This window comes from Oncorhynchus nerka, linkage group LG3, assembly GCF_034236695.1.
Source record: "Oncorhynchus nerka isolate Pitt River linkage group LG3, Oner_Uvic_2.0, whole genome shotgun sequence".
In the NCBI taxonomy this organism is placed as follows: Eukaryota; Metazoa; Chordata; class Actinopteri; order Salmoniformes; family Salmonidae; genus Oncorhynchus; species Oncorhynchus nerka.
In genome coordinates, this window is record NC_088398.1 from 21,916,198 (window position 1) to 21,943,741 (window position 27,544).

At 41.8% G+C, this 27,544-nt stretch overlaps 1 protein-coding gene and 1 pseudogene across 2 annotated transcripts; one reads left to right on the forward strand and one right to left on the reverse strand.

The window, feature by feature from the left end:
* The first annotated feature begins 722 nt into the window (after positions 1 to 722).
* LOC115104628 (retinoic acid receptor beta-like) lies at positions 723 to 17,492 on the forward strand. 2 transcript variants are annotated; one of them, XM_029625985.2, is made up of 9 exons: positions 723 to 1,326; positions 4,915 to 5,063; positions 7,253 to 7,394; positions 8,993 to 9,022; positions 9,131 to 9,297; positions 12,410 to 12,586; positions 13,997 to 14,201; positions 15,978 to 16,136; positions 16,505 to 17,492. In XM_029625985.2, the coding sequence occupies exons 1-9, from the start codon at positions 1,176 to 1,178 to the stop codon at positions 16,675 to 16,677; spliced, it is 1,353 nt and encodes a 450-aa protein (XP_029481845.2). In that variant the 5' UTR covers positions 723 to 1,175; the 3' UTR covers positions 16,678 to 17,492. The 2 variants fall into 2 exon arrangements, with proteins under 2 accessions (XP_029481845.2, XP_029481852.2); XM_029625992.2 differs by lacking the exon at positions 8,993 to 9,022.
* A 5,543-nt stretch (positions 17,493 to 23,035) lies between these two features.
* Positions 23,036 to 26,529, reverse strand: LOC135564528 (serine/threonine-protein kinase Nek10-like; annotated as a pseudogene).
* Positions 26,530 to 27,544: the final 1,015 nt, after the last annotated feature.

A 27,544-nucleotide genomic window follows, 5' to 3' on the forward strand; every position in this document is an offset into this window, starting at 1 on the left:
AGAATCTACATACCTCTACTGACCTTTCCTTTCTATTTCATTCCATCGCTATCTTTAGCTTAAAGCTATCATTTTCTTATCATGTTTTCTGCTGATGTGAGAGCATAGAGAATAGCTTTGAAATATTTGTTATAACACGATTCAATCTTTGAACTGCTTATCTATCTCACCCACCCAAGATGTACACTTACAGAAACATTTAGTTCAATTTTTAAGTATAGATTACGCAATTGGCTTTACTGTGGAACAAAAGAGTAGGGCCTAGTTCATTACTATTAGGCCTACCTTCCAGATAGGCAAGACAGCCTAGCTTCCACTTACTCACAGGGTGAGATTTAGATGATTGCACATGGATGCTAGATAGCCTACATTTTGAAAAGTGTGTTTTTCCAAGTATCTATTTTATATTATTCTGTTCTGTTGTATTTCATTATATTCTATCGTGTCAGACTTCCCAAATATACATGCCATTTCAATAATCAGTAAAACGTGTGAAATCAATGAAGAAAGTCAGAATCATACAACTTGCTCGCACACTGTATTTCTACTACCATTTACCTAACATTCTACCTAAGCGCACACAAAATATTGTCGTCTTATCTCGTCTGGTGAGGGAATCATTGTACTTGGTGATGTCAGACAGTGTTTGGGTCATTTGCAGGTTAGCGGCCGCCAAAAAGGTTCATGGAAAGTTCACCCGCATATATTAGGTAATTCAATCCGTCCCTGTGACATAACTAGTATGAAGTGGTTGTGTAGAGACAACATAACCCATTCGTCAATAAATGGGAGCTAAGAACTCCAAAACAAACTTTGTTATGTAAAATAGCCTACTATTCTGTTTTTGTCGGGTTTTCACAGGGACGGACTATTTTGCTGTGCCCCCTGCGCGCGATGGACGCAAATATTTTTTGAATGAATCCATCGATGGAAATCTTCTCTCGGCGCCCGCATACAACTGTAGATATTTTTGCATCGACTCAAATGAATAAAATATAATTTTGGTCAATTACAAACTTTGAACAAAAATGTCCATCATACGCTTGACTGAGAGGGAAAACAGAATCCTACTTGGGCGTGAGAATTAAGGACAGTTGCATTCCATTTGTTCAATTTCTTTAGATCCTGACGCATCTTGATAAGGACTCGGCCTTACACTAATGTTATAGAAAACCATGTTTGACTATATGGATTTTCTCGCAGTTGGTCCAGGGGAAACGCTGGACTTCTATACTGCAAGTCCTTGTATGCTCCTGGAACCATCTCAAACCGCATGCTTCACTGGACTAACAGAAACGGATTGGCAAGTTCATCGGGTCGCGCAATGTAGGTGAAGCTTTATTTTTATTTTGTCTATTTAAGGGTTTAAGTAATAATCCCTCAGTTGCCAACTGTTTTACTCTTTACTAAATCGAAGTATTTGTTTGAAAGACTGAACGTGGGACATGACATGATATATCCAGTTGTATCTTCTTCTCACACCTTTGATGCACTGTTTATAATATAGCCTATTCCTTGCGTCAATTGTTCGTACATTGTAGCCTAAACTGTTCCCTGTGCAGTCCTGTATCATTGCATCTTTAATCCAAAGACAATGTAAACATATTTATTTAGGTCATGTTGTATGCAGGCTACCATCTTTTTTTCCAGAGGCTGTAGTTCGATGGCATTTATTCATATATCTTTCTGAATATGTCATTGATGTCATATCTAGTTCAAATCAACAAAAATGATACAATTATTTCAGATATAGGGCCTACATCAAATTCAATACAGAAGCCTGCACAGTAAAATCAAGCTTAAACAAAAAATAACACACAACAGCATTTATGTAGGCTACACGTGAAAGTTAAAGGTGCGGTCTGCAATATTTACTGATTTTTATGGTCATTTCAATTAATGATACCCATTGAATCTTGAAGAATAATTTATAAATGCCTAATGCGTTCAGTGCAAGTGTATTACACCTCTATAACCCAAAATATAAGGTTGCTTTTTTACTCCATTTGTAAATAACGCCTTTGTAAACAATGTATAGTTCAAAATATGTTTCAAACTATAATGTTGATATAACTGTCAGGTCTTGCATCCATAGATTCATTGATAATCAGAGAGTGGTTACATTTCTCCAGCCCCAATCCCTCAGCTTTATAGCAAACCAAGTGACAGGGCTGCTATTTGGCTGGGGGGGGGGGGGGGGGGGACAGATTGTGGCTTTATAGCAAAGGAATATGCCAATATTGTTGTTATTCACCGTTGTGCAGTCAGTCAGTATACTTACTTGTTATCCTAAATCAATCATACATGGATTATTACAGTGAACCCATTGATAATGAATTGGCCATAAAATCTGCACTCTTATTTGACTTGTCACGCCTCTGTTGTCACCTACTACAGTCACTGTCCCTCTTTATTAAATGTTGTATTTTACCTTTATTTAATTAGGCAAGTCAGTTAAGAACAAATTCTTATTTACAATGACTGCCTACCCCGGCCAAACCCGGACGACGCTGGGCCAATTGTGCGCCGCCCTATGGGACTCCCAATCACAGCCGGTTGTGATACAGCCTGGAATCAAACCATGGTCTGTAGTGACTCCACTAGCACTGAGAAGCAGTGCCTTAGACCGCTGCGCCACTCGGGAGACCATTTCCTCAACTTGTTGTTGATATTTACAGATCCGATTAGGAAGTCAAATTCCAATCAGATACCTTTGGTTTCCTCTATCTGATGGTTGATCTAGCTGTCTCTTCGGAGGTTTTCATTTAGCCAACACCGGTGTGCTTCTGACAGTCAGCCTCAAGGGCTTCACACGACATTATGGTCCTTATATTTTCTGCGATATCAAAAGCATTTTGAAGGCAGCACCAAAGCTAGTTACAACATTAGACCTTCTCTGGCAGCGCTCAGTGTTTGTAGATGGAGGAGCATCTCAACCGAAGCACAGCCAATGTGGTCAGCGGTCACTGGAGGTCACCGAGGGTTCGGTGGACGGTCACCAACGGTCACCTAACCCTGACCTCCTGTCAGACGAGACTCAGACTGCTTGGCTTGTCTCACCCACAGCAAAGTAGTTGTTGGAAAACAATCATATATTTACCTCGTTCATCACTTTGGCTATTCTGCGAGTACATTCATGTTGTATGGCCAGTGCTGATATCCTAATGACTATAATTATTGTTCCTGTTTACAAGTGTAATGTTAAGGGTGTTTGGATTTCACTGAGGAATTGACCTACTCACAACACATAGACATTCCCTCACTACAGATTGCCTTTACTTTCAGCATCCAGCCCTAAAAGTCCCCCAAAAGACCTCAGTGAGAGCGTGATAGCATTGGGATAGCATTGTGATAGAATTGTGATAGCATTGTGATAGCATTGGGATGGCATTGTGATAGCATTGTGATAGCATTGGGATAGCATTGTGATAGAATTGTGATAGCATTGTGATAGCATTGGGATGGCATTGTGATAGCATTGTGATAGCATTGGGATAGCATTGTGATAGAATTGTGATAGCATTGTGATAGCATTGGGATGGCATTGTGATAGCATTGGGATAGCATTGTGATGGCGCGCAGAGAAAGTGACTTTCTTTTGACATAGTGGAAGCAGATTGTGGCACACATCTTCAAACTTTACTCGTTACCAGTTTCTCTGTTAATAAATGTGGATGAGCACCTCCCTCCCCCTCCAAACCACTTAGTCTAGCTTAATATTCCACTGCTTCATCATCAGTCAGTTGATCTTGTGGCATGCGCCACCATTGTTTCGCAGTGGAGAGAATACTTGCTAATGGGTGTGTTCTCTTGTTTGACCCGGCGAGGGTAGGTTCAACTGGAGGCCACGGGTTCAAGGGGATGGATATAAGGACATTTTCTATTTTTGTCCCCTCAATTTGCCTTTTTTTAGTGATCTGCCACTGATCTGGCACTATGTGCTTTTATGGTAGAGGTGATAAGAAGCCAGCAGGGATGCTTGCCCTGTCACAGCGGAGACTCTATAAAACTGAAGAGATGTCTTAAGAGTGTCTGCTGTCGTCATTTTCCCACAAAGTATGGCATTGGAATAGTATGACTGTATCTGGCCTCTTCTTCACCCTTTTGCTCTCTCTGTGAAAAGGAACGACACAGAAGTCTGAAAAGAAAACCTGAACATTATCTCGGTCAGACATGCCTATCAACACAAGGCCTCAACATGTCCTCGGGAACACAAGTGGACTTGGCACTGTGGGCTGACATGATCTGTGTTATCAGCTCAGCTACAGTAAATTCGCGATTCGTTTTTTCATAGAGATAGTTCTGTGGCTGAGTTCCTCAGTACAATGTTTACCGGCCGTAGAAATTAGTATTCGTATACTAATGAAACATCAAAGATGCCCAAGCACTTTTCTGTTATTTGTTTGGTTGAAAAAAACAAAAAAAATGGATTGAATGCTATGTTGCGTAGTCACTTTGCAGAATGTTTACTGACCATAGAAATAACTGTTGGTCCTCGAATATAAAAGAGGAGGCCCAAAGACATAATCCAATTTGTTTGATATTTCAACAGTTTTTAGGGATTAAATACTGTTTTACTTCAACGCGTTACTGTTTGAAGAACATTAAGCTACATAAATTCGATGTATGACCGCATTTTCAGCAGCTGCATTGGAATTTTCTCCTTCTCCCAGCTTTCCTCCTTGTCTCCACGGTAGAGATTTTTGTGAATTAAAGTGACAGAAAAATGATGAAAACTCAGTCACAGCTTATGATAGAAAGGCGACAAGGAAAGGAGGCCATTTTAGAGTTTATGCAGTGGCAGCCCTCATCTCACTCCCAACTCTCAGTGCCTGTCATTCTTCCCAGCGCCTCATCATCCCTCTCTCTCTCCCTCACTTCCTTTCTACCTCTATCCCTCCTGTGTGTCAGCAGCTGTGGAAACCCAGAGCTCCAGCTCAGAGGACCTGTTCGCCAGTCCTCTCTCACCTCTGCCCCCTCCTCGCACCTACAAACCCTGCTTCGTGTGCCAAGACAAGTCCTCAGGCTACCACTATGGCGTCAGTGCTTGTGAGGGCTGTAAGGTAAGGGACCAGACTGGCCATGTACATATCGCAAAAACCATCTGACTGCTCAAATGATTAATAAATTCCACTTTTATTTCTTCAGCGGTTTCAACGTATTCAGCATGTTCATTTCTACTTTGGAGTTCAATCCCAGACCTAATTTACCTGGGATGTGGATATGTAATGCGAGAAACTGCAACAAACACCACACACACACACACGATTCCCACTATTCTCTGGGGTTCTCAAATGTCCCCCCCTCTATCACCCTTTGATGGTCCATGGCAGTGAGCTATAGTGAGTAGGTGTTAACACAATTGTTCATGAAAGCTAGGCCGATTGGCCCTTCGCGCGAGCTGAACGCTCAGGCAACAGAAGGCTCCACAGAGAGAAGGTAAATAATTGATGGGCAGCACTGTGAACAATACCAAGAGCATGGAGGAGACCATGACTACAGATGACATTCTCTCCTCAGCGTCTTTCAGAACAAGATGAAAGGCAATGATCCTAATTATAGATTAAGTGTGAGATCACATCTGTGTTAGAGATGAGAAGTGCCGTTAGTTACAGAGTTTTCCCGCTGACAGTTTAGTGCAGAACGTGAGAATGGAGCTCATCTCTCCTGCCCTGGAGGGGGACCTCGTATAAGGAGCTGCATGAAAGAGATTTGTCGATTGTTCGTTTTCTCAACTGTAGCAGGTCGAAAGTGGAAATGGCATGCTTTAGAAATGTCAGTTGGTGTCTGTTGATACACGTATTGGTCTGACCTGGCAGATCTATTTAGATGTTCAAATTAAAAATCAGATATTTTTTTACTCCAAAAGAAATATAGCATATAGATGTATTTACATTTTTTTTATTTAACCTTTATTAACTAGGCAAGTCAGTTAAGAACAGATTCTTATTTACAATGACGGCCAACCAAAAGGCAAAAGGCCTCCTGCGGGGAAGGGGGCTTACAAATAAAAAATAAAGCTTCTGTTACAACTATGTAACGTTACTCAACCTACTGTTTTTAACCCTAAAGAGTAGACTCAAGGCCACTAGGGACTGTTTGACTGCCATGTTTACCCAGAGCAAATACTAGTATCACTAAAGGGCCTGAATCTTGGCCCTGATAAACTGCTCATGTGTCGGGATACTATTGACTGACTAAGAACAGGACAGTGCGTCAGACACAACACGTGTGGTGTTACCCTGCTACACCCTATACTGTTGACGTGTTTCACAACATGTGTGGTGTTACCCCGCTACACCCTATACTATTGACGTGTTTCACAACATGAGTGGTGTTACCCCGCTACACCCTATACTACTGACGTGTTTCACAACATGTGTGGTGTTACCCCGCTACACCCTATACTACTGACGTGTTTCACAACATGTGTGGTGTTACCCCGCTACACCCTATACTATTGACGTGTTTCACAACATGAGTGGTGTTACCCTGCTACACCCTATACTATTGACGTGTTTCACAACATGTGTGGTGTTACCCCGCTACACCCTATACTGTTGACGTGTTTCACAACATGTGTGGTGTTACCCCGCTACACCCTATACTATTGACGTGTTTCACAACATGTGTGGTGTTACCCCGCTACACCCTATACTATTGACGTGTTTCACAACATGTGTGGTGTTACCCCGCTACACCCTATACTATTGACGTGTTTCACAACATGTGTGGTGTTACCCCACTACACCCTATACTATTGACGTGTTTAACAACATGTGTGGTGTTACCCCGCTACACCCTATACTATTGACGTGTTTCACAACATGATTCTGGTTGCATTTGGCCTGTTGTTTTTTTATTTCTCTAATTTCATTGTGATTGTTTGATAACAGGCATTCATTATATATGAAGTATTTAAAAGTCGTTTTTTTCTTCTTCTTTGCATATGGAAAGCACATGTTGATGTTAAAGGGATACTTGGGGATTTTGGCAATGAGGCCCTTTATCTACATCCCCGGAGTCAGATGAAATCGTAGATACCAAAATTCCCGAAGTGTGCCTTTAAGGTCCTCATTTTTAGAAGGATACATGTATTCAGAGGGTGATGTAATAACACTACTACGTCACCTACAAAGACATTCGAGCTCCTTTCAGACGTCTGTAGAATGTTAACTGCTGGTAGCTGAAAGTACAAGGGAGATGTCTTCTCTATTGAAAGCATATTATTCTTTCCGTTGGTGCCTCCCAGGGTTTCTTCCGTAGAAGTGTCCAGAAGAACATGGTTTACACGTGCCACCGGGACAGTAACTGCATCATCAATAAGATCACCAGGAACCGCTGTCAGTACTGCCGGCTACAGAGGTGCTTCGCCGCGGGCATGTCCAGGGAGTGTAAGTGTCAATAATATTTCAGAGTGTCTCCATTCAACCACTGAAGAGCAGCATTTCTAAACAGCGCCCAACTCTTCTGTAATATACCCCAAAACTGCTAAACACTGCTATGCAATATTCCCTTTCATAAAACTCTTACCCAAAATACTCAGTGCCTTCAGAACGTATTCACACCCCTTAATTTCCCCCCACATTTTGGTGTGTTACAAAGTGGAATTAAAATGGATTGTGACAATATGTAACTTTCTGCATAGTGCAACTTTAATTGTCATTTTTTTGTCAAGGATCTACACAAAATCATGTGAAATGTCAAAGTGTAAGAGAATACGTTTTTTTACTTAATGGAAAATAAAATGCTCATATATTTTGATTAGATAAGTATTCAACCCCCTGAGTAAATACCTTTGGCGGCGATTACAGTCTTTCTGGGTAATTTGACTTAAATCGTCTTGAAAATCTATGGCAAGACTTGAAAATTTCTGTCTTGCAATGATCAACATCCAATTTGACAGAACATGAAGAATTTTTTAAAGAATAATGTGCAAATATTGTACAATCCAGGTTTGCAAAGCCCTTAGAGACTGTTTTGGAATATTTTTATTCTGTACAGGTTTCCTTCTTTTCACTCCGTCATTTAGGTTAGTAGTTTGGAGTAACTACAATGTTGTTGATCCATCCTCAGTTTTCTCCGATCACAGCCATTAAACTCTGTAACTGGTCTCAAATCCCCATTAGCCTCATTGTGAAATCCCTGAGCGGTTTCCATCCTCTCCGTCAACGCTGTCAAGGACGCCTGTATCTTTGCAGTGACTGGGTGTAATTGATTCATCCAAAGTGTAATGATTATTGCACGCAGAGTTAGTTTTAACTCAAAAAAATGTGGAAAACGTCAAAGGGTGTGAAAAGTTTCTGAAGGCACCGTACCTAAAAACCTGTCTAATCATGTCAATGCTTCTGCTGTCCGAACGTTTTCCAAGAAAACTAATTCCACCTCCGCTGTCCAACACATGAAAGCACTTCAAACACCATTTCCCAGAAGGCGCACTGACCCAGATACAATCTCTGTTGTGGGTAGGGGGATGGTGTCATGGTGATGGATGCCTGCTATTCTGAATGTCATTCAACTCTTCTACCCAGCATGTCAGCAATACATAAATCCATCAGCACACGCATCAGCCTTGTGGCCTTGTGGCTGGAATGTAACGGCTTCTAATATTACTGTGCCATTGTCTGCCGTTGTCACTGACTCGTATGTAATGCAGCCCAGAGGGAAGATTTTACACAATGATTGCAGGAAGTAGGGCAGACTAGAGTAGACTATCCATTTACTGAACAGATCTGTCAGTAAATGTGCCTGTCTGAGGAGACCAGGTGCATAAGATGGATCTCTCCCTGAGATCCGGCTCAGTGAAACGAGTGGCCTGTGTTGAAAACCAATGGTTGAAGTACGTTGACGTGATTTATAGATCAGGTGGAAGGTATAACATGACTATTTTACATTACTTAAGACACTCATTGGTAAATGTGCATGGCTTGTTGAGAAACATATGGTCCTTTAACAGACTCTTTACTGTTAACACCTACTATATATTCTGCAGGTGTTGCCCACAAGGGAAATCACACCAGAGGTATTGTGTTACAAGCACCATGATCCAACCAACTTAGCTATTGCAACAAATTCAATTTCGCATTTTTTCTTGAGTTATCTCCGTTCATATTTCATCCTCTCTTCCCAGCTGTCAGGAATGACCGGAGTAAGAGGAAGGAGAAGAAGGAGACTCCCAAGATGACCATCATCGAGACATATGAGCTGACAGCAGAACTGGGCTGTATAGTGGAGAAAATCTGTAGGGCTCATAGAGAGACCTTCCCTTCCCTCTGCCAGTTGGGCAAATACACTACAGTGAGTAACAACCACTGCCATGTTGGCACTATATATACAGTTGAAGTCAGAAGTTTACATACAATTTTTCAACCACTCCACAAATTTCTTGTTAACAAACTATAGTTTTGGCAATTCGGTTATGACATCTACTTTGTGCGTGACACAAGTCATTTTTCCAACAATTGTTAACAGACATATTATTTCACTTATAATTCACTGTATCACAATTCCAGTGGGTCAGAAGTTTACATACACTAAGTTGACTGTGCCTTTAAACGGCTTGGAAAATTCCAGAAAATAATGTCATGGCTTTTGAAGCTTCTGATAGGCTAATTGACATCATTTGAGTCTATTAGAGGTGTACCTGTGGATGTATTTCAAGGCCTACCTTCAAGTGCCTCTTTGCTTGACATCATGGGAAAATCAAAAGAAATCAGCCAAGACCTCAGAAAAAAAATTCTAGACCTCCACAAGTCTGGTTCATCCTTGGGAGCAATTTCCAAACACCTGAAGGTACCACGTTCATTTGTACAAACAATAGTACGCAAGTATAAACACCATGGGACCACACAGCCATCATACCGCTCAGGAAGGAGACGCATTCTGTCTCCTAGAGATGAACGTACTTTGGTGCGAAAAGTGCAAATCAATCCCAGAACAACAGCAAAGGACCTTGTGAAGATGCTGGAGGAAACAGGTACAAAAGTATCTAATATCCACAGTAAAACGAGGCCTATATCGACATAACCTGAAAGGCTGCTCAGCAAGGAAGAAGCCACTGCTCCAAAACCGCCATAATAAAGCCAGACTACGGTTTGCAACTGGGGACAAAGATCATACTTTTTGGAGAATTGTTCTCTGGTCTGATGAAACAAAAATAGAACTGTTTGGTCATAATGACCATTGTTATGTTTGGAGGAAAAAGGGGGAGGCTTGCAAGCCGAAGAATACCATCCCAACCGTGAAGTATGGGGGTGGCAGCATCATGTTGTGGGGGTGGTTTGCTGCAGGAGGTACTGGTGCACTTCACAAAATAGATGGCATCATGAGGGAGGAATATGATGTGGATATATTGTAGCAACATCTCAAGACATCAGTCAGGAAGTTAAAGCTTGGTTGCAAATGGGTCTTCCAAATGGACAATGACCTCAAGCATACTTCCAAAGTTGTTGCAAAATGGCTTAAGGACAACAATGTCAAGGTATCGGAGTGGCCATCACAAAGCCCTGACCTCAATCCTATAGAGAATTTGTAGGCAGAACTGAAGTGTGTGCGAGCAAGGAGGCCTACAAACCTGACTCAGTTACACCAGCTCTGTCAGGAAGAATGGGCCAAAATTCACCCAACTTATTGTGGGAAGCTTGTGGAAGGCTACCCGAAACGTTTGACCAAAGTTAAACAATTTAAAGCCAATGCTACCAAATACTAATTGAGTGTATGTAAACGTCTGACCAACAGGGAATGTGATGAAAGAAATCAAATCTGAAATAAATCATTCTCTCTACTATTATCCTTTCATTTCACATTTTTAAAATAAAGTGGTGATCCTAACTGACCTAAAACAGGGATTTTTTACTTGGATCAAATGTCAGGAATTATACAAATCTGAGTTTAAATGTATTTGGCTGAGGTGTATGTAAACTTCTGACTTCAACTGTATATATTACATGTATCATGGATAGATTTCCATTTAATTCTGTGGGTAGGTCTGTCTCTGTTGAGGCTCAGAAGCACTATCCCTGTACCATAATCCAGTCATCTAAATGGATTATACTGGTTGTAATGTTGAGATTATACTTAGAACTAATTGCTCTCTCTCTCTCTCTACATCTCTCTCTCTCTCTCTGTCTCTCTACATCTCTCTCTCTGTCTCTCTACATCTCTCTCTCTCTCTCTCTCTCTCTCTCTGTCTCTACATCTCTCTCTCTGTATCTCTACATCTCTCTCTCTCTCTCTCTCTCTCTGTCTCTCTACATCTCTCTCTCTGTCTCTCTACATCTCTCTCTCTGTCTCTCTACATCTCTCTCTCGCTCTCTCTCTCTCTTTCGCTCTACATCTCTCTCTCTCTCTCTCTCTCTCTACATCTCTCCCTCTCTCTTTCTCTCTCTCTCTGTCTCTCTCTCTCTCTATAAATCTCTCTCTCTCTCTCTACATCTCTCTCTCTCCGTCTCTCTACCTCTCTCGCTCTCTCTCTCTCACTCTCTCTCTCTACATCTCTCTCTCTCCATCTCTCTACATCTCTCTCTTTCTCACTATTTTTCTTTTCCTTGCTTTCTTTTCAATTAAATGTATTAGTTATGGGAAACATATGTTTACATTGCCAAAGCAAGTGAAATAGATAATACACCAAAGTGAAATAAACAATTAAACAGTAACAGTAAACATTACATTCACAAAAGTTCCAAAATAATAACAACATTTCAAATGTCATATTATGTCTATATACCATGTTGTAACAATGTGCAAATAGTTCCCCGAAAGGGGAAATAAATAAACATAAATATAGGTTGTATTTACAATGGTGTTTGTTCTTCACTGGTTGCCCTTTTCTTGTGGCAACATGTCACAAATGTTGCTGCTGTGATGGCGCACTGTGGAATTTCACCCAGTGGATATGGGAGTTTATCAAAATTGGATTTGTTTTTGATTTATTTGTGGGTCTGTGTAATCTGAGGTAAATATGTGTCTCTAATATGTTCATACATTTGGCAGAAGGTTAGGAAGTGCAGCTCAGTTTCCACCTCATTTTGAGGGCAGTGAGCACATAGCCTGTCTTCTCTTGAGAGCCGGGTCTGCCTTTGGCAGCCTTTTTCAATAGTAAGGCTATGCTCACTGAGTCTGTACATCGTGAAAGATTTCCTTCATTTTTGGTCAGTCACAGTGGTCAGGTATTCTGCCACTGTGTACTCTCTGTTTAGGGCCAAATAGCATTCTAGTTTGCTCAGTTTTTTTGTAAATTCTTTCCAATGTGTCAAGTAATTATCTTTTTTGTTTTCTCATGATTTTCTCTCTCTTCATCCCCATCCCTCTCGGTCTTCCTGCCCCTCTCTCTCCCTCCCTCTATCTATCCCTCCCCCCTATTCTCTAATCTCTCCTTTACCCTCCCCCTCCCCCGTCCATGCATCTGTAGAACTCAAGCTCAGACACTAGGATCCAGTTGGACCTGGGGCTGTGGGATAAGTTCAGTGAGCTGGCCACCAAATGTATCATCAGGGTTGTGGAGTTTGCCAAACGGGTTCCTGGTTTCACCGGCCTGACTATAACTGACCAGATCACCCTCCTCAAAGCGGCCTGTCTGGACATTCTGGTGAGTGGTGTGTGTGTGTGTGTGTACTGTACGTTTGTGTGTGTATACTGTATGCGTGAGGGGATGTATATGTGTGTGTACTGTACGTTTGTGTGTGTATACTGTATGCGTGAGGGGATGTATATGTGTGTGTACTGTACGTTTGTGTGTGTATACTGTATGCGTGAGGGGATGTATATGTGTGTGTACGGCCACATCATCATCTCCAAAGCACATCTGGCACCTCATCAACTGGCCTGTGTGGAGTTCAGGAACGGTTCAGTCACTATAGACCTGCTGTTACATTGACTATCAGCCACAGTGTGCTGTTTGGGGCAGACACTATGGATCTGCTGTCACATTGTCTCAGCATACGTTTGTGCTGAAGACAGACACAGTGGTGGTGGGTTGTAACAGAGTGTTACTGCTGAAGGCATGTTTTATTCTCTTTCATCTCCCCATATCTTCTGGTTTTCATTGTCAACTCTGTGCTTCTCCAGCACCATCAAAGGTTGGTAGATTCTCACTAGCTGCACCATGGTGATTCACTCACGGCTCTATTTTCTCGACGGGAAATCTTTAATCTGAAATCAAAGCGTTATCATGTTTATTTTACATTACTGAGGTGGTTTCTAATGAGGCGTGCAGGGATAATTACTGTGCAGATTGATGGTGATTTAGGCCGTTTGTGAAACTTGACTCAGTGCCTTGCTATGATGTAGCGTTATTTAAGCTACAAATGTTTTTTTAAGGAATTTTGGAGGAGTTTTTAAGGAGTCTTTCTCTATCTCTCTACCTGATCTATCTATCTTTTCTACCTGATCTATTTTTCTCTATCTCTCTCTACCTGATCTGTCTATCTCTTTCTACCTGATCTATCTTTCTCTATCTCTTTCCCTATCTCTCTCTACCTGATCTATCTATCCCTTTCTCTCTTGCCCTGATCTATCTATCTCTCTCTACCTGATCTGTCTATCTCTTTCTCTCTACCTGATCTGTCTATCTCTTTCTCTATCTCTTTCGACCTGATCTATCTATCTTTCTCTATCTCTCTCTACCTGATATGTCTATCGCTTTCTCTATCTCTCTCTACCTGATCTGTCTCTCTTTCTCTATCTCTCTCTACCTGATATGTCTATCGCTTTCTCTATCTCTCTCTACCTGATCTGTCTCTCTTTCTCTATCTCTCTCTACTTGATCGGTCTTTCTCTATCTCTCGACGTGATCATTTTTTCTTATGCAGACTAGATGTAGGTTTGTGTTTTACCTCTATACTTCTCTCGCTTTTTTTGCCTGAACTGTCTTTCATGTCTTTTGTATTTTAATTTCCATCCCCCTCTTCTTGAACATGTATCTCACCATTGCCTTTTTCTATACTGACTATACTGTCCCTTTCTGTACTCTCTATACTACCCCTTATGTCTCCTGTAGATTCTGCGGATCTGTACAAGGTACACTCCTGACCAGGACACTATGACCTTCTCAGACGGGCTGACCTTGACCCGTACACAGATCCACAACGCTGGCTTTGGCCCGCTCACAGACCAGGTGTTCACCTTCGCCGGCCAGCTGCTGCCCTTGGAGATGGATGACACAGAAAGTGGCCTCCTCAGCGCCATCTGCCTGGTGTCTGGAGGTACTGCAACTATCCATAGCTTCAGTACAGGCATAACGTTTTTATTAAACAATCTTTTTTTTTGTTTTATGAATGGATGTACTTTTAGTACACTTATTTGAAACTATTTACTCGAATAAATTAACCTCACTGTCGTTTTTGTGTATATAAGTTTCTGTGGGTGTAGTTCAATTATACATATATCAAATCAAATCAACTTTTATTGGTCACATACACATGGTTAGCAGATGTTAATGTGAGTGTAGCGAAATGCTTGTGCTTCTAGTTCTGACCATGCAGTAATATCTAACAAGTAATCTAACAAATTCACAACCACTACCTAATACACACAAGTGTAAAGGAATGAATAAGAATATGTACATAAAAATATATGGATGAGCGATGGCCGTGCGGCATAGGCAAGATGCAGTAGATGGTATAGAGTACAGTATATACATATTAGATGAGTAATGTAGGGTATGTAAACATTATATAAAGTGGCATTGTTTAAAGTGACTAGTGATACCTTTATTAAATCCATTTATTTAAGTGGCCAGAGATTTGAGTCAGTATGTTAGCAGCAGCCACTCAATGTTAGTGATGGCTGTTTAACAGTCTGATTGCCTTGAGATAGTCTCTCGGTCCCTGCTTTGATGCACCTGTACTGACCTCGCCTTCTGGATGATAGCGGGGTGAACAGGCAGTGGCTCGGGTGGTGGTTGTCCTTGATGATCTTTATGGCCTTCCTGTAACATCGGCTGGTGTAGGTGTCCTGGAGGGCAGGTAGTTTGCCCCCGGTGATGCGTTGTGCAGACCGCACTACCCTCTGGAGAGCCTTGCGGTTGAAGGCGGTGCAGTTGCCGTACCAGGCGGTGATACAGCCCGACAGGATGCTCTCAATTGTGCATCTGTAAAAGTTTGTGAGTGTTTTAGGTGACAGGCCAAATTTCTTCTGCCTCCTGAGGTTGAAGAGGCGCTGTTGTTCTTCACCACGCTGTCTGTGTGGTTGGACCATTTCAGTTTCAGCTTCACTACTGTGCCGTCAATGTGGATGGGGGGGTGCTCCCTCTGCTGTTTCCTGAAGTCCATGATCTCCTTTGTTTTTTTTACGTTGAGTGAGAAATTATTTTCCTGACACCACACTCTCCGAGCCCTCACCTCCTCCATGTAGGTCGTCTTGTCGTTGTTGGTAATCAAGCCTACCACTGTAATGTCGTCTGCAAACTTGATGATTGAGTTGGAAGCGTGCATGTCCACGCAGTCATGGGTGAACAGGGAGTACAGGAGGGGACTGAGAACGCACCCTTATGGGGCCCCAGTGTTGAGGATCAGCGGGATGGAGATGTTGTTACCTACCCTCACCACCTGGGGGCGCCACGTCAGAAGTCCAGGTCCCAGTTGCACAGGGCGGGGTCGAGACCCAGGGGCTCAAGCTTAATGACGAGTTTGGATGGTACTATGGCGTTAAATTCTGAGCTATAATCAATGAACAGCATTCTTACATAGGTATTCCTCTAGATGGGATAGGGCAGTGTGATGGCGATTGCATCGTCAATGGACCTATTGGGGAGGTAAGCAAATTGGAGTAGGTCTAGGGTATCAGGTAGGGTGGAGGTGATATGATCCTTGACTAGTCTCTCAAAGCGCTTCATGATGACAGAAGTGAGTACAACGGGGCGATAGTCATTTAGTTCAGTTACCTTAGATTTTGCGTGTTGTCACACAAACTAGATATGAGCTGAATTAGCAGATGAATGATGTGTCGGTGTCACACTGACAATGTCTCTCCTGTGTCAGACCGCCAGGACCTGGAGGAGCCGTCTAAGGTGGAGGTCCTGCAAGAGCCCTTACTGGAGGCCTTGAAGATCTACTCCCGTAAACGCCGGCCCAGCATGCCCCTTATGTTCCCCAAGGTCCTCATGAAGATAACCGACCTGCGCAGCATCAGCGCCAAAGGTTAGAGGTCAACTCCCTATCAGCCATGACACTTACTTTGACCTTAGTCTGTTGGCTTGGCTTCATGACTGTTATAACCAGGTGTTATGGCATATTGTGATTTTACAACACCAGTGCACATCCAACCACATCCAATGCTAATTGAAGGATGTAGTGTAAAGAAAGAAGTAGAAAATCAGGGGTGACCTGTGGATGTCGGTGTGGGCAACAAGCCTAGTCAGTGTAAAAATCCTTTCAGACATGCTGGGTGGAGGTGGGTTAAATAGGAACAAATAAAGGAAATGTGCCTCTCATGAGAGTGAAAGAGTTAAGAAACACTTCTATTACTCTATAAAGTGTCATTTACATTTTCCATTCTAATTACACAGGAGCTGAGCGAGTGGTGACGTTGAAGATGGAGATCCCAGGTTCCATGCCTCCTCTTATCCAGGAGATGCTGGAGGAGATGGAGAACCTGGAGAAGCAGAAGCATTCTGAGGAGGAGCAGAGAGCAGACAAGAACATCACACACACACACTCTCCATGTCCACACAGTACATAGACACCAGCCTGTTTGCTTGAAAACCTTACTAAAATGAAAAATATACCTCCAATGGGATGTCCCAGAAAGGAAATTATGAGGATGGTGAAATGTGAACAATACCAGTGAAAACAGTGTATTCAGAGTTATATAAAGGGAATTGTAAATAGAACCATGCCACAGAACTTAGTTGTGACGTACACAATTTGTAAGTCGCTCTGGATAAGAGCGTCTGCTAAATGACTTAAATGTAAATGTACAGAGAGCAAAGAGAATACTCATAACTGGACGTGACTGGAGATACAACAGGACCAGCCTGTGTGTTGGTCAGTATCATAAGGTGCTTAGAAGATGGTTTAAATACATACAGTGCATTGCAGTACTAGAGAGTAGCTTAACATATTAACCTCACACAGAGAGCCTTTCTATACGGATGGGAGTGGGATTCATGTGAATTGTGACTAGACATTCCATTGTGGTGTGACACAGGGGCAAGGCATGACAATATGCATGATATGGATTCAGTTTAACTCTCAAAAAGGGATGCATTTTTCGGAGGTTATTACTGGGTGTGTGTAGGTCACAAATGTACGAGAGATTTTAAAACAGGTACCTACTCTAAAGTAAGGGGGTTCACGTTTCCATTATTTAAAGTCTTGCATGATTGGCTTTGTTAAGTAAGTGCTATTACTCTCACCATGTCAACATATATTCTTCATACCATTGTATGGTTATGTTTATCTCTATGATGAACGGCATGGTGCTTTTTTGTGATATTGATTATAATCCTATTTCAGATAGTTATTGGTCTATTAAAGTCTTGGAACTATATATAACCTGGGTGTGTCCGATTCATTTTGTTTAAAAAAATCTTGACAGGAGCCAATACTCCATACAAAGGTTGATACTGCCCCTTGTGGTCTTTGTAGAGAATTACACTCATTACTGTATAAACACAATAACGATATGAAATATTCAAGAGTGGCTCAATAATCTAAAGCCAGACATACAAAACAGGTTTCTCCACAGCAATATATTTATTTCCCATGTAATGGAAATACATGCAAAAGTGTCTATTAACACACAGACCTGAGTACACGAATACCGGTCTGTTAAAAGTTAAACGTAGGTAGAAAGTGCATCGATCTTCATCTGAGATTTCCTCAAAGCATAGCTGTTGAGAAACAAATTAAAATGTACAATTAATAACGTTTAACATAGAATACCATCTGGAAGTAGACTACTTAACTGTGCAAAAGTCCTCAACAACAACAAACAAGTCATTGTATAGAGACATTAGGAACATGCCGTCTGATGTGTGATTCTGCAATTTAATACTAGAAATAAAGCAGTAAAATCCTGAGTCTACTTAGAGTTAAAGAAAGTGTAACCTGAGCGAGAGAGAGATCACAAAATAATCACACAACAGCAACCCACTGAGAAAGACCATAGAAACGGTATAGATTTATGATCAATGCATGAGTACATTAGCTCAGTGCAAACACAAAGAGGAAAAACTCCAAGTAACCATACAGTTTCAACGTCTTAGGCCATAAATAGTCTAATATGCATATGTTATAGAGAAGTATGGATGCTTTCTTTTGCCCGAAATCAGTACTCTGACCCTATTTGTCTCTGTTTGAGCCTGTCATGAAACACTTCCCCTTTATGTAGACTGTGTATCAAGGTTATCAGCCTCTCAAAGAAATGTAGTGCTAGCCCACTTCAACAGTGTGACTGGAAAACACTAGCATGCTAATAAAGATATGATATATAAGGATGGAGGTCACATGTTTGTCCCCGTTGCACCCTGGTCATTCCTCATTGCGTTCTATCCATTCTCCTCCAGAATCTCCTCTATAATGGCCTGAAAGGAATTATCACTTATACCATCCATATTTCCAGTTTCTCCATTTCAGCCAGACCTAGACATCCACATGTCCAGAAATATGTCAACTTCAACAGGCTAACTTACTGTATTTATTTCTATACATAAAAAATTAAAAATCCCAGACACTAACCTGCATCTGCTCATAGCTGATTCCCATTTTCCATACCACCTGTAGCCCAAAGCTAGACTTGTTAGCAGATCAATTTTAGGCTTGTAAACACATAGACAGAGTTATAGCAACCCCCATGGGAGACAATGTGAGCACACAACAATCATGTAGCAGTGGCTCTTGCCTCAGTACTGTTAGATTGTATTATATATTATATTAACGGAACTCTAAATCGAATGAAAATCGAAAGTACATATAGACTTACCTGAGTGATACCGTTTTTTTTTTGGATGGGATCACCGGTCTGCCGAACCTTCCTCTGAGATACACAGTTTCCTGCTGACGCTATGAAACCCACATGTTTATCAGTCGAGTTGAACCCATTTCACGAAGGAGTTAAAGGAGGAAAGCAGAACATCCTTCAAAATGACCCAATTTAGCTGGTCGAAGTTTTGGCTTCAGAACAGCAAACTCACCACTGAGGAAAACAGGATGGTTATTTTATCACTTGACTGACAAACTGTTGTCATGGCACAAACAGTATGGGTACTCTTCAGATGAAATGATGATATGGGTAATATTCAACAACATATAATATATCAGAGTATGATCATCAGACTCACACGGCTAAGATTTGTTCATCTGCCACAGAATCCCTGATGCTGCTCTTTACAGGCCCTTTAACAATAACAAAGATCAATTGATTCCAATCCAAAACAGTACACTTGGGAATACTCCTAGTAGTTGAACGATCTGAATTCAAGTGCTCACCAGCGTCTTTATACCCCGAGGCAGTGGAGATGTTGGTATGAGAGGGATCTAGAGCTCCATGGGAGCCACTATCTATATAAACACATAGATCATAATCAACATGGTAGCAAATGTTTTATGAGAAACATCAATTATGGCCATATAATCCAGGGAAGATTTACCTTGGCGGTGTATTTTTTTGCTTTGGTTTGAGCTGTGGCCTAAAAAGAAGTAAGGTACCATGGACTCATCAGTCCTACTAGTGGTTTTCTCCTGGTCTTTAGAGGAGTGGCGGCAGTTGCCCCTGCCCCGACGGCTCTCCAGGAAGTACTTCTGTGCTCGCTTCCTGTCTCGCTCCGGCCCTCCTCTCCAAAGCATTCTGGGAGGTGTACAAGCTGTCCATGAACCTCATCATGATGTCAGAGATCTTGGCGCTGACTTCCACGATGTCTGGACGCAAGTCTGTGTCGGTTGTCAGGCACCTGAGGGGTATTATGGGAGATATTTAGGAAGTAATCAGACAATGTACAGTGAGGGAAAAAATATTTGATCCCCTGCTGATTTTGTACGTTTGCCCACTGACAAAGAAATGATCAGTCTATAATTTTAATGGTAGGTTTATTTGAACAGTGAGAGACAGAATAACAACATCAAAATCCAGAAAAATGCATGTCAAAAACGCTATAAAGTGATTTGCATTTTAATGAGGGAAATTAGTATTTGACCCCCTCTCAATCAGAAAGATTTCTGGCTCCTAGGTGTATTTTATACAGGTAACGACCTGGGTAGCCTAGTGGTTAGAGCGTTGGACTAGTAACCGGAAGGTTGCAAGTTCAAATCCCCGAGCTGACAAGGTACAAATCTGTCGTTCTGCCCCTGAACAGGCAGTTAACCCACTGTTCCTAGGCCGTCATTGAAAATAAGAATTTGTTCTTAACTGACTTGCCTAGTTAAATAAAATGTAAAAAAGATTAGGAGCACACTCTTAAAGGGAGTGCTCCTAATCTCAGTTTGTTACCTGTATAAAAGGCACCTGTCCACAGAAGCAATCAATCAATCAGATTCCAAACTCTCCACCATGGCCAAGACCAAAGACCTCTCCAAGGATGTCAGGGACAAGATTGTAGACCTACACAAGGCTGGAATGGGCTACAAGACCATCGCCAAGCAGCTTGGCGACAACAGTTGGTGCGATTATTCATAAATGGAAAAAAACACAAAAGAACTGTCAATCTCCATCGGCCTGTGGCTCCATGCAAGATCTCACCTGGTGGAGTTGCAATGATCATGAGAACGGTGAGGAATCAGCCCATAACTACACGGGAGGATCTTGTCAATGATCTCAAGGCAGCTGGGACCATAGTCACCAAGAAAACAATTGGTAACACATTACGCCGTGAAGGACTGAAATCCTGCAGGGCCCGCAAGGTCCCCCTGCTCAAGAAAGCACATATACATGCCTGTCTGAAGTTTGCCAATGAACATCTGAATGATTCAGAGGACAACTGGGTGAAAGTGTTGTGGTCAGATGAGACCAAAATGGAGCTCTTTGGCATCAACTCAACTCGCTGTGTTTGGGGAGGAGGAATGCTGCCTATGACCCCAAGAACATCATCCCCACTGTCAAACATGGAGGTGGAAACATTATGCTTTGGGGTTGTTTTTCTGCTAAGGGGACAGGACAACGTCACCGCATCAAAAGGACGATGGACTGGGCCATGTACTGTCAAATCTTGGGTGAGAACCTCCTTCCCTCAGCCAGGGCATTGAAAATGGGTCATGGATGGGTATTCCAGCATGACAATGACCCAAAACACAAAATCAGTAGGGGATCAAATACTTTTTTCCCTCACTGTAGCATCTTTAAAAAAAACATGTCAATAATCAACTGACTGGCTTTCTTGATGTCTATAATATTCTCTCTGGTATGCAATCTGGTTTCAGCTCAGGTTATGGATGTGTCAATGCAACCTTAAAGGTCCTCAATGATGTCACCATTGCTCTTGATTCTAAGCAATATTGTGCTGCTATTTTTATTGACTTGGCCAAAGCTTTTGATACGGAAGACCATTCCATTCTTGTGGGCCGGCTAAGGAGTATTGGTGTCTCTGTGAGGTCTTTGGGCGGGTTTGCTAACTAACTCTCTCAAAGAGTGCAGTGTATAAAGTCAGACAATCTGCTGTCTCAGCCACCGCCTGTCACTAAGGAGTACCCCAAGGCTTGATCCTAGGCCCCACGCTCTTCTCAATTTACATCAACAATATAGCTCAGGCAGTAGGAAGCTTTCTCATCCATTTATATATAGATGATACAGTCTTATACTCAGCTGGCCCTTCCCTGGATTTTGTGTTATTTGCTCTACAACAAAGCTTTCTTAGTGTCCAACAAGCTTTCTCTACCCTTAACCTTGTTCTGTACACCTCCAAAACAAAGGTAATGTGGTTTGGTAGGAAGAATGCCAAACCTCCCACAGGTGTTATTACTAACTCTGAGGGTTTAGAGCTTGAGGTAGTCACCTCATACAAGTACTTGGGAGTAGTCTCAGCACATATCAGCACATATCAAAGCTGCAGGCTAAAGTTAAATCTAGACTTGGTTTCCTCTATCGTAATCGCTCCTCTTTCACCCCACCTGTCAAACTAACCCTGATTCAGATGACCATCCTACCCATGCTAGATTACGAAGACATAATTTATAGATAGACAGGTAAGGGTGCTCACGAGCGGCTAGATGTTCTTTACCATTTGGCCATCAGATTTGCCACCAGTGCTCCTTACAGGACACATCACTGCACTCTATACTCCTCTGTAAAATGGTCATCTCTGTACACCCGTCGCAAGACCCACTGGTTGATGCTTATTTATAAAACCCTCTTAGGCCTCATTCCCCCCTATCTGAGATATCTACTGCAGCCCTCATCCTCCACATCTAACACCCGTTTTGCCAGTCACATTCTGTTAAAGGTCCCCAAAGCACACACATCCCTGAGTCGCTCCTATTTTCAGTTCGCTGCAGCTAGCGACTGGAACGAGCTGCAACAAACACTCAAACTGGACAGTTTTATCTCAATCTCTTCATTCAAAGACTCAATCATAGACTCTCTTACTGACAGTTGTGGCTGCTTTGTGTGATGTATTGTTGCCTCTACCTTCTTGCCCTTTGTGCTGTTGTCTGTGCACAATAATGTTTGTACCATGTTTTGTGTTGCTACCATGCTGTGTAGTCATGTGTTTCTGCCTTGCTATGTTGTTGTCTTAGGTTTCTCTTCAGGTAGTTTTGTGTTGTCTATCTTGCTGTGATGTGTGTTTTGTCCTACATTTATATTTTTAATCCCAGGACCCAGTCCCCACAGGAGGCCTTTTGCCTTTTGGTAGGCCGTCCTTGTATATAATAATTTGTTCTTAACTGACTTGCCTAGTTAAATAAAGGTTAAACAAAAAAATCTGAAATAAAAAAATATTAGTGCCAAAATACATTTCAGATTCAATTTCTTTTGGCACTAAAATCCCTCCATAGTCATGCCAAATTGTACAAATTCAAACTCAAGCATGCAGAGGTAGCTAAATTCTAGTGAGTACAATTCATGATCATGAGTCCTTGAAATCCAAGCACAATCAGACATGCCACATCAATCACAACCACATTGTAATGGCTGTCATGTGTCCACTCTTACAGGCACGTTAAGGTTGGCACTGATGAATGGCTCAGCGGGAGGCTCTACCTTGAACACACTGCTGAAGGCCCCAGTGCCTAGAAGGTCCAGTATGGAGTAGCCATTGATCACTCTCAGAGGAGGGTGGTTTCTGGTCGAAAGTCTCAATACTCTCCCTCAGACTGTCCAATTCCTCCTGCTAAAGGCAAGCCAACACAAACCAGTAAACAATCCTCACAGAGTGGAGTAGGGTAGTAATGGCTGCAGAGAACAAGTAATGAAAATAGTAAATGTATCATTATTATACGGGGCTTTACATTACAATCTAAATGTATTTAACAGGTAAAAGGAGACAGGAGAGGGCCCTTGGATGTACAGCTAACTGCCCAAATAATGAAAACACTTGAGTAAATGAGGGATAAAAAGTATATTGAAAGCAGGTGCTTCCACAATATTGTTCCAGACACTTGTAAAATCTATGCCAAGACGCATGGAAGCGGTTTTGGTTTGTGGTGGCCCAACAACCTTTTAAGACGCTATATGTTTGTGTTTGCCTGTATGTTACGTATAATCGTTTTTACAGTAGAGTAGTTGTGTCACCGTGTGGAGAGAAACTTTTGCTTGAAGTGCTTCATAGACAGTGATGTCTCTCACATAATGTCCAACATCAATGAACATCTCAAATAAATCTGTAGGATAGAGCCTGAAACAGAAAGTTATTTTCATACATTTTCAGAAAGGAAAGAATATGTACATTGACTTTAAGAAACAATGTCATATGTCATCACCTTAAAAACAGATGTCGGTTACATTCCATGCTGAAGAGGAAAGGTAGGTTCAGAAATGCATAGCACTGTCAACATCAACAATAACACGATTACTATCATTGCAGTATAAGGACAAACATGACATGATAATTGGAGTTACACCGTTATCTAATGCGTGTTTAATACCTGTAGGGATATTTCTTTTGGTCCATTGAGAAAGCGTCGTGGCAGAATCAATTTCGCAATTACATAGACCCCATTCTCCTGACGAAGCAAAGAGAACGCATTTCAAAAATGTCCTTTACACTAACACTATTCTGAATTAATATCATAGTCCTAAATACTGCCCAGTTCATTGAACATTCTAATGGTAGCCAACACTCGGTTTCTTTTTGTGGGTAGGTGCCCTTACCTGAACCACCTGATGTGCAGTGGTGTCATCCAAAACGAGCTCAGTCAGAGCCGCACAGCATGCAGCAATAAAGACAGACATTTACATAAGTTTATGTTCGACGTAGATCAATCTGTATGAGCTATAGTCAACATATCCAGTGTGTGTTCCTACCTGACTGTAGAGATATGGTGTCGTCCACATCCTCCTGTGGACTGAGCTCCTCACTGATGTGCTGTCAACTGGAATGCGTCCCGCTGCATTGGGCCTCGATAGAGGGGCGGTCCGAAACGTACGCCCGTTCACTAGAACAGACAACATACAGTACATTACAGATGTCTACTGATCTGGGTTGCATACTGCTTTCTCATCAACTGAATTTTCTCATGGTTATAATATGCACTAACCAATGTTTCAACTACTGTCTTTGACCCACTAAACTCTTAAGTAACTCTTGATTAATATATGTTCTAATGTTTGAAATACTATTTTTCTCAAGGCACAAGGCGGGACCCAGATGCAGACACAGGAGGCAGATGGTTGGAGTCTTACAGTGTTTATTAATCCAAAGGGGTGGGCAAGAGAATGGTTGTGGACAGGCAAAAAGGTCAAAACCAAATCAGAGTCCAGGAGGTACCGAGTGGCAGGCAGGCTCGTGGTCAAGGCAGGCAGAATGGTCAGGCAGGCGGGTACAGAGTCCAGAAACAGGCAAGGGTCAAAACCAGGACTAGAAAAAGGAGAATAGCAAAAGGAGTATGGGAAAAACACGCTGGTTGACTTGACTAAACATAAAAGACAGACTGGCACAGAAAGACAGGAAACACAGAGATAAATACACTGGGGAAAATAAGCGACGCCTGGAGGGGGTGGAGACAATCACAGGAATAGGTGAAACAGAGACATGGCGTGACATTTTTAGCCTAACCAGAGGTTGTATACCATTTTCTCATAATCACAATTTTCTCAGGGTCATAATATGCACTAACCTAGGCCTCACCCAATATACTGCATTTGACCCAGTGAACTCCTGAGTAGTCTATGCTCTCCATGAACTTTTACGATACTTCTTTAGTCTATCCAGAGGTAGCCTCTCACCTGTCGAGAATGTGGAGCAGCTGTTGCACACCTCCCCAGGTGCGTATCTCGGCGCTGGTGTCTGGCTGCTCACACAGCTGGACCAGGACCCACACTACGCTCCACATCAGCTTCAGGTGCTCCCCGTGCAGCAGGCTGAGCAGCACCGGCAGGCCCTTGCACTCCCTCCCCTGCTCCCGCACTTGCCGCACCGGGGAAAGCAGCCGCAGCAACTCTGCATTCATCCTGAAAAGGACACAAAAAAAATGGATACGCAAAACACACATCAAAGCAAGACATTGGAAGGTGCATGTTATTGCCAGTGATATAGTCATGCTGTTGATGGGGGGGTGTAAGGCGAACTGTTTATTTTGAAGCAACTTTATTGCGCAAAGATGAACGCATAGTGTGTGACTGATTAGGGAGGTAGGCACTGTACCTTATGGACAGTAAGTCATAATCTTGTAGTATAACAAGAAGATTCTCCACGATTGACGACTCTCCTATTTTTTCCTTGCATTCTGAACAAGGGGATAGATCAAGTGATGTATTTAAGTGTTAGTTACAGTGTATACTCTTACTAAAAGGTATGCATGATGTCCCAAGGTCCCTTTATAAGAGCAGTTACCTCTCAGCCAATGAGGTGAGTGCTAGGAGGGAACATAGTAACACACTGCTGTCACGTGTTCATAGGAGCTTAACCAGGGTCTGAGCATGAGCATGAAATCTTATGTCATTATATGCTCATTAGTTACTACTTTCCCAGACAGAAAAAAACCTATCCACAAGTAATGGGGATAAGACATCGGACTAACAGTCAGTTAGGAGTACAGTTCTTTATTTAACACAATCCTACAGTGTATTGTATGAGGCAGTGCCATTGTTACACTTGTTTACCTTATGAGCTCCACTCTCAATAACCCACTGCCTTTGGTCCTCCACTGCAGACAGTTTCTGAAACATATCTATTCAGGAATGAAGAGACAAGGAATGATAAGGAAGGACATTGAGGGAAATACAGGCTACTTTTTGGGGGGATATGATAACTCACATGTCATAGTGACCAACTTCTCCATGGCAAATGTCTGCTTTCCACACTCCAGATAACTGCTGCACATCAACTCCATGTACTGGAGAGGGAGTGAATGGGACAGAAAGCGGCAACTGTAAAAAGCAACGCAAGCTGTCAGACTTTAAGGTTTTTAAAATCGATTTAAAGTAAATTTACCCTTGCAGGAAGATCAACAGCTTGGAGTTGATGAAAAACTCTCTGAAAAGAGAGGGTATAAAGATAATAAAAAATATACCTGAATTCAGAGTGTTGAATTGTCCGGCTCTCTTGTCAGGTTTTTGTCAACAAGTCATAAAATAAAGGCAGCACAAGTCATATCTATTTTACATCATATGAAGTTGAAGGAAGAAAAGTACCATCATTCGTTTTACATGATAAAGGGGTTCTCTTATAAGCAATTGTAGACACGTGAGGACTCTAAGGACAGACTCAGGTGGTGCATGGTCGACCCAGTCACTACAAAGGAAGTACACGACATAGTTCGGGAATAATGCATCCATCCACTACAAGGGAACACAAGACAAAGGAGAAACGTGTTTCCTTTGAGCCACTGAGCAGTACCTTACCCTCCTTCACCATGGCAAATATGTAGGATACACCTGTTATTTTATTATTATTTTTCAAGCCTGTTTTCTCCTTCAATGATGCAGTTTATTCATGAGCATATTATGGGAAAGTATGTGCCCGAATTGGAAAAGGTCATACTGAATTTGATGATAGTTTTAACCAATAGGAGGAAGCAACATTATTATGTGGTAGTTTCTATGGATACAACTGACGCCTTTTCACATTCCGTCACCAGATAATTTTTTTCTTTGGAATGTAGTTGTTAGTTGTTCCCCTGTTATTATAGCTCAGTTGTTGTTCCAGTTTCACCAAGTACATAAATAAACATATTAATACTAAATAACTGTATTTAACAAGTAGGTTTATAGCTCTTATTTTGATTAATATTTATTTTTCATAAACTACTAACCCGTGTGCATCTATCTATATGCAAATTAAACTTCCGATTTTGGAAAGTTAAGTAGATGCAGAGTTTCTGTCAGGTTTATGTTGATAGAAAATAAATCAAAATCAAAACAGAGATTCTCTTTAGCAAAATGTAATGTAATATTGTTGTCGCGATAGCATGTGGATAACTCAGGAAATGAACAAACTACCGCGAGATGTTTGGTCCTT

What these genes read in the sequence shown, in the direction of transcription:
- LOC115104628 (XM_029625985.2), top strand. Translation starts at nt 1,176, where the DNA reads ATGTTTGACTATATGGATTTTCTCGCAGTTGGTCCAGGGGAAACGCTG. An exon ending in AGTTCATCGGGTCGCGCAAT is followed by an intron (nt 1,327 to 4,914) that starts GTAGGTGAAGCT and finishes GTGTGTCAGCAG; the next exon opens with CTGTGGAAACCCAGAGCTCC. An exon ending in CAAGGGAAATCACACCAGAG is followed by an intron (nt 9,023 to 9,130) that starts GTATTGTGTTAC and finishes CTCTCTTCCCAG; the next exon opens with CTGTCAGGAATGACCGGAGT.